The 13,915-nt window shown below is 47.1% G+C and overlaps 1 protein-coding gene across 1 annotated transcript in view; it reads left to right on the top strand.

The window, feature by feature from the left end:
- Nucleotides 1-13,915, top strand: part of LOXHD1 (lipoxygenase homology PLAT domains 1) — a 222,387-nt gene that overhangs the window by 181,591 nt on the left and 26,881 nt on the right. The window contains exon 30 of the mRNA XM_048504316.1: nt 6,058-6,243. Coding sequence (XP_048360273.1) covers nt 6,058-6,243 — 186 coding nt within the window. The remainder of the gene's footprint in view (nt 1-6,057; nt 6,244-13,915) is intronic.

The raw sequence follows: 13,915 nt of genomic DNA, 5'->3' as shown, positions 1-13,915 counted from the left end.
CTTCAGTCACACAGTGAAGATCCTTGTGCTGAACTGTGCCAAAGCTTGCCCACATGCCTTCTCCTGCCACTCACCCATGTGCCCTTTCTCCTCCCACTCATAAGTACCCTTCCAGTGCTACTGGCTGAACATGCTGCCCGGTGCCACCAGGAAAGGGCGTGTGAGTGGTAGATAGTACTTTATTTCATGCTCTGCATAGCAAAACAGGAAATACAAACAAGAGGATAGGCCCCAAAGCTTGTGGGTTTAATACAAGCTTGCATGTGACTTATATACTTTTCTTCAGAGGCCAGCTGCCTGCCTCTTTGACCTACGTGACTTCCTGACCCTAACCACAAATCTCCTGCCAGAACTCCAGATTTCTCCTGGAAAAAAACCTCCAGGCCCCTTTCCCCACTTACCTTAAGCCCTGTCTCTCCTCAGAGGTAAGCGGGGTCCAGCACACTCCCACTTCAGGGGTGAAGCCTTAACCCTTGACATGCCACTCCCGTGCCCCCTCAGCACCGCGGCATCCCTGGCGCTGGAAAAAATGGTGCCTTTTGATGACCCCAGGGTCGTGGGGAAGCCGGGGCACGCACCTGAAATGACGTGCGCAGTGAGTGGAGCGCAGTGACGGTGGTGGAGAAAAGTGGGGAAAGGCCCCAGGTTTCCCCTGAAGTAATGTATTCCACCCCATCATTTCATAATTGATCCGTCCAGTGGTAGGGCATCTTCTTGGCATGCTGAAGGTGTCAGGTCCCATCCCCGAATCTCCAAGTTAAAGGGACCAAGCAGTGGAGGGTGTGGAAGACTTCTGCCAGAGACGTCCTGAAGATGTTTTTTGGGGGAAAAGCTGTGCAGAGTTCCACCCCAAAACAGTGGCATAGCTACAAGGGGGCAGGGGAGTGCGCCGTGCACCGGGTGCACGCCTGGGGATGCAGAAAATCGCCCCCAGGCCCCTCCCCTCCATTGGCACCCTTAGTGGCCCTTACACTTACATAGCTAGCGTCCTCAATATGTTTTATTTGCGCTGTGCCAGAAAAGACCTAGATTTCAGAGGCTTACTGAAGTATTCCAGTCAGTACGTAAAATTCAAATCTCTTCTGATATACAGCAACTTTTAAAACCCGGATGTCTTAAATACCAGCAAAAGAACTCTAATATTTGGGTGACCTGTTTATAAGTTTGCTACTCCTTTGAGTGGAACTATTATTATCGCGAAATGTGAATTTTTCTGAAGCCAAACTGCAGCTCATAAAGGCATAACTGCCGATGACAACATCAGCAAATCCATCAACTTTGGTCCAGGAAATTAAGGGCGATGGATTCTAACAATGAAGGGTTCTATTTTGTTATGAGCTGAGACAGCCAGACAGAGAGGGGGAAAAAAAATTAGATCATGAATGAGGTGAGTTTGTTTTCAATCAGATTATGCAGCAGCCTTTGCCTCTTACTCAAAAGTATTTGGGTTTGGAACTAGCTAGAGAGCCATGCTTCCCCACACAAAGCCAATGGCCCAGTTCATACGGAAGTAATGATGTTGCAACGTTCCACGCCGGATTTGTTCCACAGCAACTCCAGATTATATAAATTTCTATGTGATACATGACAAAGCAATCCTGGCTCCATCTTACCCAAGAGACACATTCCAAGGTCGGTGAGATCTCCAGGGAGGGCGACACTCTTATCACACATATGCTAGAAGACCCAAAATTTACGAGTTGGTCAGAATGAATTGATAATAAAATTGGAAGACTTGAAATGTCTTTGGATAACCGAAAAGGTACATCTTCTGGGTGATTAAACAAAGATTTTTTAGATCTTGATAGACAAGTGATGGTGCCCCTTACACCAAGGGTTTGTTCATCAGGAGCTCTTGACCTACAAGAAGAGACTTAGGGCGCTGGTTATGTTTAGATTGGTGAAGAGAAGGTGAAGAGGTGACATGATAGCCATGTGTAGATATTTGAAGGGATGTCATGTTGGTGAGGGAGCGAGCTTGTTTTCTGCTGCTCCCGAGAGGAATGGGCTCAAGGGGAAGAAAAAGAGATTCCACCTAAACATCAGGAAAAACTTCCTGACTGTCAGGGCTGTTGGACAGTGGAAAGCATGGGTGGCCACTCCACCACGACCAAATTCTTTTTGCACCAGGACGTTGGTGCCTGCAGGGGGTGCATTTTTAGACATATCAGCTTTTTTAATTTCAATGATATCATCAGGAGACTGTTCTTATATGCCTAGGTTTGGTGAGGTTGGAGTTCAAGGTCCAAAGTCATGGACTCCCAAAGGGAATACTTATCCCCATTGTTTCAAAGGGAGCTAATAGGAGATGGGGGGCTGCAGTTTTGAGGGGTCCATAACTTTGGCCCCCCTGAACAAAGCTGCCACCAAACAGAATTATCATCAAGGAAATCTCCTGATGAATCCTGAGTTTGAACTGTGCTTTCATAAATGTGCCCCAGCCTGCAACCTCATTGGCAACAATACAGAAAACTCAATGCAGAACAAAGATTCTTGGAGGCAAATTTCTGGGATGTTCCTGCAGGGGTGAATTTTTGGATGTGGTGGCAAAATTTCCAGGGTATCATCTGGAAACTGTCCTGATGGGACTTCCCAAATTTGGTGCAGTTTGGTTTAGGGGGGTCCAAAGTTATGGACCCTCAAAGAGGGTGCCCCATCCCCCATTCTTTGCTAAGGAGAGTGTCGGGAGTGTTTTGATTGTGTGTTCCTGCATTGCAGGGGGTTGGACTGGATGGCCCTTGGGGTCTCTTCCATGATTCTATGAAAAGGTAGATGTCATGGTGTAGTGTGACTGGGCAAGAGGCATCAGACCAACACAACCGAGAATGAGTTTGAATCCGATCCCCGCTGTTTCAACTTTGCCTCTTCGATTTGCATGGAGCATCAAATGGAGCAGTTTCTGAGGGCCCCTTGCTTTTCGAGCAGCAGCTCGATTGGGCAAGGCAAAGGGCGAAGCGTCCGCCAGCTCTGCAGCTCTGTCTCTGTTCTTCCTTGCTCCCAGCTAATTGCTCACCAAGTCAATACCACCACATGAGGCTCTGCCAGCTCCATCCTGCCAGCAAGGTTTTGCTGTGGAGTGGTTCGGTCTGAGCCTTTCGGGGACATCGATTAATTGGGAGGCCGCTCTTTGGCAAAGAAAAGCAGACTTCAGCGGGGCTTGTTTATCACTTCCATGAGTTTTGGAGTCAGAAAAGGCGCTGCCGGTCGAACGGCATGAAGAACGCTCGGCAGCCTTCAAGTTTTTGCAAGGGGCTAATGTGACGTTAAATTCAATTTGACATGACCAGTTTTCATCTGAATGGAGCTGCGCTCCTGCAGCCTCCTTTGTACAGGCCTTTCTTCCAGCAATTTGCATCGTTGGCTTTCAGCCCTATACACTGACTTGTGAGCACACTCTCGTTGTTTAAGGCACACCCAGGGTGCCCATTGGCCACCAACGGGGGGGTGCCAGATCCAGGTTGGGAATTTGAGGTTAGGATTGGGGACCTGGGTGTGGTCTCCTCTCCTTTATGTGTGATTGTGGCAGATCTGGGCACCCGTGGATTTTTTCTTTGCTTCCTTGGCTCATTCAATGTATGTCAGAGGCGTAGCTAGGGGAAATGGAGCCCGGTGCAAAATCAGAGTTTTGCTGTTCGTTTGTGTTTTTTGTTTTTTTAGTTTTTGTTTTCAGTTTTAGGACTGCAGTTTTTAGGCTAGCAGCCTCAACATTTCAGGGTATCTTTAGGAGACTCTCCTGATGATACATCCCAGGTTTGGTGAAGTTTGGTTCAGGGGGTCCAAAGTCATGGACCACGCAAAGGTAACCCCATCTGTGGCTCCCATTGGAAACAATGGGGATAGGTACACACCTTCTTTGAAGTCCATAACTTTGGACCCCAGGCAGCTTATCCTGCTTCTAACTTCAGCTAACAAGAGATTATCCTGATGACACCACTCAGGTTTAGTGAGGTTTGGTTTAAGGGGTCCAAAGTTATGAACCCTCAAAAGGGTAGCCCATCTACTATTAGCTTCCATTGGAAACAATGGGAATGGAGAATCCCATAACTGGACTCCTGGCTCAAACATCCTGTAAACCACAACTGAGTATCAACAAAGAGATTATCCTGATGACATCACCCAGGTTTGAAGTTTGGTTCAAGGGGTCCAAAGTTATGGACCCTCAAAGGCCAGCCCATCTACTAGTGGCTCCCGTTGGAAACAATGGGGGAATGGGACACCTTCTTTGGGGTCCATAACTTTGGACCCCAAATAAATATCCTAAACTCTAGCTGGTATCAACAAAGAGATTATCCTGATGACACCCTCAGGTTTAGTGAGGTTTGGTTTAAGGGTCCAGTTATGAACCCTCAAAGGGTGGCCCATCTACTAATGCTTCCATTGGAAACAATGGGGAATGGGGATCCTTAACTTTGCTCCCTGAATGACATCCTGGCTTTCCTAACTGGTATCAACAGTTATCCTGATGACATCACCCAGGTTTAGTGAAGTTTGGTTCAAGGGGTCCAAAGTTATGGACCCTCAAAATGTAGCCCCATCTACTATTAGCTCCCATTGGAAACAATGGGGAATGGGGCACCTTCTTTGGAGGTCCCATGACTTTGAACCACCCTAGGCTCAAACTATAAACACTAACTGGTATCATCAGAGGCATTGCCAGACAATATCACAAGAATTTTGGTACTGCTATCCTAAAAGCTGCCTGTGCAGTTTTAAAATTTAAAAAAACCTAAAAATGTCAAAAATACATTTTGCTGCCCCCAGGCGCGCACCCGGTGCAACACACACACCCCTATCCCATGGTAGCTACGCCACTGGTGTATGTGGTTATCAGTTTCTGTACTTGTCAGTTTTGAAAGGTTTGGGGTATAGTGGTGTGTTATAGCCATCTTGCTGAAACCAAACAGGTTTGGTGAAGACCTAGCTGGGAGGCCTTTGCAGAGAGATTCTGCAAACCTTAAAAAGCAGACTTCTAGAATAGGAATACCATATCTTGTTGGGCCAAGCAAATAAATCATGCTCACTCACCCCTTTCTGTCGGAATAGTACCAGAACAGGCACATAGCCAAAGATCTTGAATTATTAGCGAACCCACAACAAGGATGGGATTATTACAGGGCCAGATGCAATGCGCCATCGACCATTACAAAGGAGTAGCTACCTATCTATCCCTCTGGGATCAAGGTCTGTCCACACTGTAAAACCAAGTGGGGAGCTCTTGCTCACATTATACTTGACTGTCGAGATATGTAGGTGTGGGAATTTCTCTCTAGGTCTTAGACAAATCTGAAAGAGACTCTGACAACTCTATTTATTCAGACTTTATTAAATAACACAAGAGCCGTGCTCTTGGAAAAAGTGTAAAATTTCTTTACAATGACAAATTTTTTCTAAAGTAACGTCAGTGCTAGATACAATTTATCTGTCTGTGTTTTGAATGTGCTTTAGGTTGTGCTTCAGAAATATGTAATGCTCTAGACCCTATTTTAATATGCTAATAAAGGTTGTTGTATTAGCCTTCTGAGCATCCATCCATCCATCCATCCATCCATCCATCCATCATCCATCATCCATCCATCCATCCATCCATCCATCCACCATCCATCCATCCATCCATCCATCATCCATCATCCATCCATCCATCCATCCATCCATCCATCCAAATCATCAATCATCCATCCATCCATCATCCATCCATCCATCCATCCATCCATCCATCCATCCAATCCATCCATCCATCCATCCATCCAATCCATCCATCCATCCATCCATCCATCCATCCGTCAATCCATCCCATCCATCCATCCATCCATCCATCCATTCCATCCATCCAGTGATCAGATCAATGACCCTGCTGGCTTTCAAAGTGGTAACCATGCTGCCTACCTTCTTGAGAGAAACCGGTGCGCTGCCATTGCTTCTGCACTGGGATCAGCCCTCTGAGCTGGATGGAGATATGGATGGGAATATGGGTTAGGGTAGAGTGTCAGCTTATGTGTAGATCTTTACGCGTTGAATGTTTGATGGTTACTTCTTCACCCTTTCATTTTTCCCATGTAGGTGCTGGAACGGATGCCAATCTGTTCATCAGTATCTTTGGAGAGAGTGGAGATACGGGAACTCTGGCCCTGAAGAAGTCCAATCAGTCCAACAAATTTGAGAGGGATCAGATGGACGTTTTTGTTTACACGGATATCCTCAGTCTCGGCGACCTCTGCAAGGTGCGCATCTGGCACGACAACAAAGGTAATTGGATACTCGCAGTTCCTTCATACGCACCGAGAGCGACACAGAGCCAAGCTTTTTCTGGGCAAGTATTCCCCCATCCATTCTCAAAACCAAAAACGTTGCATCGCAAATCAGTCAATGAGGGCGGAACCGTCACTCAGCAGTAAGGTATCTGCTTTGAATGCCAAACGGCCCAGCTTGAATTGGTGGCATCTCAAGTTAAAGGCTTCTGCTAATGAGTGACATCTCAGACCCTGGAGAGCGGCAGCCAGTCAGAGGAGACAATACTGATGTTGATGGACCAATTATCCGTTGCCAGTCGCACAAGGGGTCGGTTATCCTGAGAAAACTGGCCCTGAACTCACGTTGACCTTGATTTATGCACTTGCCCAAGGGGTGGATAAAGGGCTGAATGCATCTGAAAGCCAGATGCCAGATCCTGTTCTCAAGATCAAGAGTCAGAATAACCCCTCATTCATGCTCAGATAAGTGAGGTGAGGAGCTGAGATATAATCTCTAGGGATTCTGCAGGGAGGAGGAGGAGGAGGAGGAGAAGAAGAAGAAGAGGAGGAGGAGGAGGAGGAGTTGGAGGAGGAGGAGGAGTTTGGATTTATATCCCCCCTTTCTCTCCTGCAGGGAGACTCAAGGGGCTTACAATCTCCTTGCCCTTCCCCTCACAGCAAACACCTGTAGAAGTGGGTGGGGCTGAGAGCTCGAGCTGTGACTGGCCAAAGGTCACCCCTGGCTGGCGATGTGGGAGTGCACAGGCTACAGATCTGAATTCCCAGATAATGCCTCCACAGCTCAGGCGGCAGAGTGGAGAATCAAACCCGGTTCCTCCAGATTAGATACACGAGCTCTTAACCTCCTACGCCACTGCTGGCCTGGCCAAAACCACAGCTGCTGTGACCATGCTGTTGAAAGAGGAGGCGGAACCACTGTGCCACGCTTCCCCTCCCTTCATATTGACATCCCATTCAAAGTAGAACTTTGAATGCCACATTTTTGTTCTCCGCGGATGCATGGTAGGGGGACACTCACCTCTGGATCTGGCGATGCCTTGTGCCAACCTTGTACCCTCTGCTGGTGGCAAATGCACTGCCAGAGGGGGCACATACACAGTGCCCCATAGCTGCATGGCTCCGTGGTGCCCAGCTCCGGAAGTAGCTGCGGTGTCCCAGCCCCGTTGGCACAGGATGCTGCACCAGCGTGGAAGCGGGTGTCCCCACAGCTGGAGCTGAGTTTAATTAGCTTCCACTTGGGGCTTGGGGCCAGGAGCATGGCGCCCCAGCCCTCAGACTTAACGCCACCTGAAGGGCTTTCTGGCAATGGGTTTTTTTTGTTTTTCTGTGTTTCAATACTGCCAGAAAGCTCTTTGGATGCCTGTGTTCGGATTAAGATTACGGTGATTTTGCCATGTGATTTTTGCCTTGGTTACGCCCCTCCTCCACTCCTCAGCAGTAGCGTGCAGAACTTTTTTTACTTGTACTAAATGCTACTGTTTAGCTTAATCTCGCTGCTTTTATAAGTTTTAATCGATTATACTGGTTTTATGACTGTATTTATTATATATTGTGCACCGCCCAGAGCTTTTCGGGGACGGGGCGGTATATAAGCCTAAAGTATAAATAAATAAATAAATAAACTTGAAGCAGTCTAGCAGGAGGTGCACCGGCGTGCGTGGCAGCTATAGCCTGCGTGCATTAAGATTTCACCTGCCAAGGACCCGAGCGCCAGTGGCTGCGTCCTTGCCACAGCCCGCCAGCAATGCCCGCCCCCCAGAATGCCCACCCGTCCCATGAGTGCCCCACCCAGCCCATTAGCTCGCCACGGATTTGAATCCACCACCATGGGAACCTGTTACTAAAATTTTTGGATCCCACCACTGGGTATAGCCCAGGTGTTGATGGCTTTGATGGTATTCTCACCATTTAATTTGGATTTCAAAATTTTCCTGACCCTCTGGGTGTGTTCTCTGCTGACCTCAGTCTTCACTTGCCCGTGCTTGATGTTATCCAGCTGCAAAATGTTCGGGTATTTATAGGCTTATTTTTGGTTGCACGTGATTAGTTGGTCATCAGGCATTTATATGCCGTCACTCCCAGTGATCTTGCCCCTCTTTATCACCACAGTGGTGCACTTTTCCAGACCAAACTCCATCAAAATGTCTGTACTGAATATTCGGACAGTATTCACTAGTGACTGGATTTCTGGGTCTCATTTCCTATTGTAAGGAATCAGTAAGGTCCAGTCCAAAAGCAACCTTTAATAGTTCTTTAGTGAGAGCTGGCTTTCATGATCGTCTACAGGCAATGCAGATTCTGAACCCCCCCCCCCCCCATCGGGCAGCCGCTTTTACAGGCCTCTATTCCCTTGAAGCTGAACATAAACAATAATGGGTTCCCACCTAGTAAACCGAAAGCAGTTTCACACAGGGCTATACCATGCAGACAGAAAGCAAGGTTAAGCAAGTGATAACAAACGTACTGGGCATTCAGCCCAACAGAGTAAAGGAATTTCCACCAAGGCCATTAGAACACCGACAGAACCTTACACCTATAGAGCTTCAAGTCATCCATATACTGCAAATGTGAGATTTTTTTTCTGAGTCTTTGGCCGTTTCATATCCCAACTTTGTTTTCTTTAAAATCACTGTTAGTGGGATCATGGCAATGATAAACAGTAAGGGCGACTGTTGCATAGTTTTCATTTCCGACCGTCAGTTCAGTTCTCCACTGTCTCATTGCTTTTTCGGTGAATATCCATATGTTTTTGCTGACACCAATTGTTTCCAAGCATTTCACGATCCAACTGCAGAGCAGTGAGTCGAATGCTTTCCTGTAATCAATCCAGATCAGATGCAAATTCATTTTTCGATTCTTGGAGCTCTCCATTATTATTTTGTCTATCTGGAGTTGATCTTTTGTACACCTGCTTTTCCTTTTGTTCCCTTTTTGCTCCATTGACAGGATGTTATTCGCTTGAAAGCCAGCGTGGTATAGTGGTTAAGAGCAGGTGCATTCTAATCTAAAGAACCGGGCTTGATTCCCTGCTCTGCCGCTTGAGCTCTGGAGGCTTATCTGGTGAACTACAGAGCCCTTCAGGGGTTGGGCGGTCTATCAAGCCCAATACATAAATAAATAAATACATTAGCTTGTGCCCTCCAACACACGCCAGCTGGGTGACCTTGGGCTAGTCACAGTTCTTTGGAGCTCTCTCAGCCCCACCCACCTCAAAGGGTGTTTGTTGTGAGGGGGGGAGGGAAGGAGTTTGTCAGCCCCTTTGAGTCTCCTTACAGGAGAGAAAGGGGGGCTATAAATCCAAACTCGTCTTCTTCTCTCAGCTATGGATGACAGCTACTCATTTTGCCTTTCAAAGTGTCAGTGACATCTCTGTCTTCCATATACTGACACCTGTCAGTCCAATTACTGGTTTTAGGAGAAGCATTGGCTGCCTGCCAGATATCAGGAAATTGGCTTTCACAGCAGCGTTTGCTCCCTGCTGCGTGCACGAATCGATCTGTTTTCCCAGCAAGGCTGCCTGCCATTTCTTGAAGAAGACATTTTCAGAGCAGCTAAACTGGGGGGTGAGAACCACACACATGAAGCTGCCACACTGTTCTGAATCAGCCCATCGTTCCATCAAGGTCAGAACTGTCTGCTCAGACTTGGCAGCAGCTCTGCATGGTTTTCAGGCATGGCTTCACCTCGTTCAACTGGAGATGCCAGAAACTGAACCCAGGATCCTCTGGATGCAAAGCAGATACTCTTCCATGAAGAAAAGAAGAAGAAGGAGAAGGAGAAGGAGGAGAAGGAGAAGGAGGAGGAGGAGGAGGAGGAGGAGAAGGAGAGAAGGAGAGGAGAGGAGAGGAGAGGAGAGAAGAAGAAGAAGAAGAAGGAGGAGGAGGGGAGAAGAGGAGGAGGAGAAGGAGGAGGAGGAGGAGGAGGAGGAGGAGAAGGAGAAGGAGAAGGAGAAGGAGAAGAAGGAGAAGAAGGAGAAGAAGAAGGAGAAGAAGAAGAAGGAGGAGAAGGAAAAGGAGGAGGAGGAGGAGGAGGAGTTTGGATTTATACCCCACCTTCCTCTCCTGTAAGGAGACTCAAGGGGGCTTACAAAGATGCCCTCCCAAGAAACACCCTGTGAGGTAGGTGGGGCTGAGAGAGCTCCGAAGAACTGTGACTAACTCAAGGTCACCCAGCAGGCATGTGTTGCAGTGCACAAGCTAATCTAGTTCACAGGCCAACTTCACAGCTCAAGTGGCAAATGAGAATCAAACCCAGTTCTCCAGATTAGAGTGCACCTACTCTTAACCACTACACCATGCTGGCACTAAGCCATGGACCTTCCTGACGTAGAATCATAGAGTTGGAAGAGACCAGGAGGGCCATCCAGTCCAACCCCCTGCCATGCAGGAACACACAATCAAAACACTCTCTACATATGATCATCCAGCCTCTGTTTAAACACCTCCAAAGAAGGAGACTCCACCCTGCTCCGAGGTAGTGCACTCCACTGTCCAACAGCCCTAAAAGTCAGGAAGTGCTTCCTGATGTTTATTTATTTATTTATTTTTATTTATTTATTTTTGTTTAGATTTGTAGCCCGCCGCATCCCCAAGGGGCTCACAAGGCGGTGCACAACAACATCAACATAAATACAGTTTATAACAAAAGATCACAATAGTGACCACATAAACAATTATTACCTTTACTAAAATCCCAATTTAAAATCCCATTAAAACAGTCAATGCAATAATTACAGGCGCTCCATAGCCAATTTATGAAAAGCCTCCCCAAGGAGGGAAAGGCGGGACTCTCTCCCTGGGAGGGTGGCGTAGATGTAAAAAATAGAGATAGTAAAAGTAAGTGAGTAAAGTAGCCCTACTCAGCTGGAACACCTCCAAAGGCCCGGCCAGAACAACTCAGTCTTGCAGGCCCTGCCGAATTCCTGAGTCCGCAGGGAGCCGGACGGAGGAGGGAGTGTTCCACCAGGCAGAGCCAGGAGTAAGGCCCTGGTCCATCTGAGAGTCAACCGCATCGTGAAAGATTGAAAGATTATTGTATTTTGATTTTATGTTTATTTGTATTTGAACTTTATGTTGTTCACCGCCCAGAGCCCTTCGGGGGTTGGGAGATATATAAGTTTGAAAAATAAATAAATAAATAAATAAATAAATAAATAAATAAATAAATAAATAAATTGAACCCATTCCTCCTGGTCTCTGGAACAGCAGAAAACAAGCTCGCTCCCTCACCAACATGACATCCCTGGGCTTATATTCTGGATGAAGGGTTGCCAACCTCTAGGTGATGCTTGGTGACCTCCCAGAATTACAAGTGGTCTCCAGACAACACAGACTGTCCTGCTGGAGAAAATGTCTCCTTCAGACCATCCTGCCCTCCCAACATTCAGCCTTTCCCAGGCTCCATCCCCACATCTACAGGAATTTCCCAACCCAGAGTAGGCAGCGCTGGCTGGAAGGCTCAGGGGTTTTTCTTTCCTGTGAGAAGTGAATCCTTGGGAAATATTCATCAATAGGAGCATAGTGTCTAGACTGAGGTGCGTAATTGTGCCTCTCTATTCTGCATTTGTCAGACCTCACCTGGAATAGAATTTTAGAGTTGGAAGAGACCCCAGGGGCCAGTGGCGTAGTTGCAATGGGGACATCTGAGGCAGCTCACCCTGGGTGCTGCCATTGCAGTCACATGTCGGGTGCGGTGTCTGGGGTGGGGTGTGTCAGGGGAGGGAGGGGGAGGGACGGGAGGGGGTGCACAGAATGTTCATGCCCAGGGCACAGTTCCCCCTCCCTTTGCCACTGCCAAGGGCCATCAAGTCCAAACCCCTGCAATGCTGGAAGACACAGTCAAAACACTCCTGACAGATGGCCATCCAGCCTCTCTTTAAAAACCTCCAACACTGTAACCAGTTCTGGAAGGATATTGACAAGCTGGAATGGGTCTGGGGAGGGCGAACAAAATGGTAAAAGGTCTGGAATCCATGCCCTCCAAGGAGAGACTCAGGGAGTTGGGGATGTTTAGTTTGGTGAAGGGAAGGGAAGGGAAGGTGAAGAGGTTACATGATTGTAAGGTTGGTGGTTAGTGTGTGTTTTGATCCAACAATGACCTTGGTACATTCCTGCAGCACTAGACTGCGCCAGAGATGCTGCTCTGCTTTTGCTTATTAGTCTTTGCAAACCCTTTGCTCTGTTGGGAACTGTACTTGGGAGTTTTGGGAGTCGGGGGGAGGGCCATCAGTATCCATAAAAGTGATACATTAAGGTATGTAAGTCAGAATCCGCATTCGTGTGTGTGACCGCTGAAGTTATGGAATAAATGAACTGAACTCAGTTGCTTTGTTTCAAGTTCTTTGAGGTTCCTTACATGTTGAAGATGAAGCAAGCTTGTTTTCTGCTACTCCAAAAACTAGGACATGGAATAATGGGTTCAAGGTGCTGGGGAAAAGATTCCACAACATTAGGAAAAACTTCCTGATTGTCAGGGCTGTTCAACAGTGGAATCAGAGGTGGGATCCAGCAGTTGCTCACAGGTTCCCGAGAGTAGGTTACTCATTGACTGTATGTGCGAGAGGGTTACTAATTGGTGATTTGCCTTAGTTCGCCCTCCTCCCTCCTCAGCAGCTTGGCCCAGCGCCAGAGACTTGAAGCAGTCAGGAGGTGCACCCGGCATGCGTGGCAACCTGTGCCTCGTGCATTAGTTTCCTGGGACTGGCACAGCTGTGTCCTTGCCAGCCCGCCCAGGAATGCCCCACCCTGGAATGCCCGGCCCGCGCCCCAGCCAGAGTGCCCGCCCTAGCCCCATTGGTAGCTACGCCACTGTTTGAATCCAACCCTTGCGTGGGAACCTGTTACTAAAATATTTGGATCCCACCACTGAGTGGAATGCACTACCTTGGAGTGTGGTGGAGTCTTCTTTGGAAGTTTTTAAACCAAGGCTGGATGGCCACCTGTCAAGGGTGCTCTGATTGTGTCAACAATGCTGCAAAAGAGAGTACCGGCAGTTGGATTGGCAACAATACCAACATGCTGACATCTAAACACCACTTCACCTGAGGGCGGGTGACCAGCTTGCAAAGAAAAGGCATGCAGAGAATGAATCGAAACATCCAAGAGACTTAAATATTAACATCATAATTCACAGGGTTGCTCAACATGTTTTATCATTGGTGTACTAAAACTCTTTGGTATTTGAGAAAGAATGTCAAAGATTGCTATATTAACCATTTTCTCATATTTAAACAAGTTAGCAATTTCAAGTTTTGTGCTTTTCGTTTTTCCCGCAAAAGCACCTGTTTTTGAATATCGGTTAGCTTTCTAATTGCACAGAAAACTAGAACCCTCAGAATTATTTTAAATCTCGTAATGGATTATCAGTATCTCTGAATGTGTGTATCATCAGCTGGAATTTGCTGAATGTGTATATTTTGAAATGTTATCCTACTGATCACTGAGGAAGACCACGAGAACTGATGAAAATGTCAGAGCCTACAAAAAAACCAGGATTAATGGGAAAAATTACAGGAGTTGAGAAGAAAAACAAAAATTCCAAATACAGATATTTTGTATTTTTATCTACAAAAAAAATTGACTTCTGTTTTTTTAATGGATATGCCCATTTTGAGATCCATAGAGATGGACAGGACAGTTTTTTGGAATGTCTGTCTGTCCCTAGTGCCA

The sequence above is a fragment of the Sphaerodactylus townsendi genome, linkage group LG07 (genome assembly GCF_021028975.2).
Source record: "Sphaerodactylus townsendi isolate TG3544 linkage group LG07, MPM_Stown_v2.3, whole genome shotgun sequence".
Lineage (NCBI taxonomy): Eukaryota > Metazoa > Chordata > Lepidosauria > Squamata > Sphaerodactylidae > Sphaerodactylus > Sphaerodactylus townsendi.
Note: the sequence above shows the minus strand (reverse complement) of the source record. Positions and strands in the feature narration are given on the sequence as shown.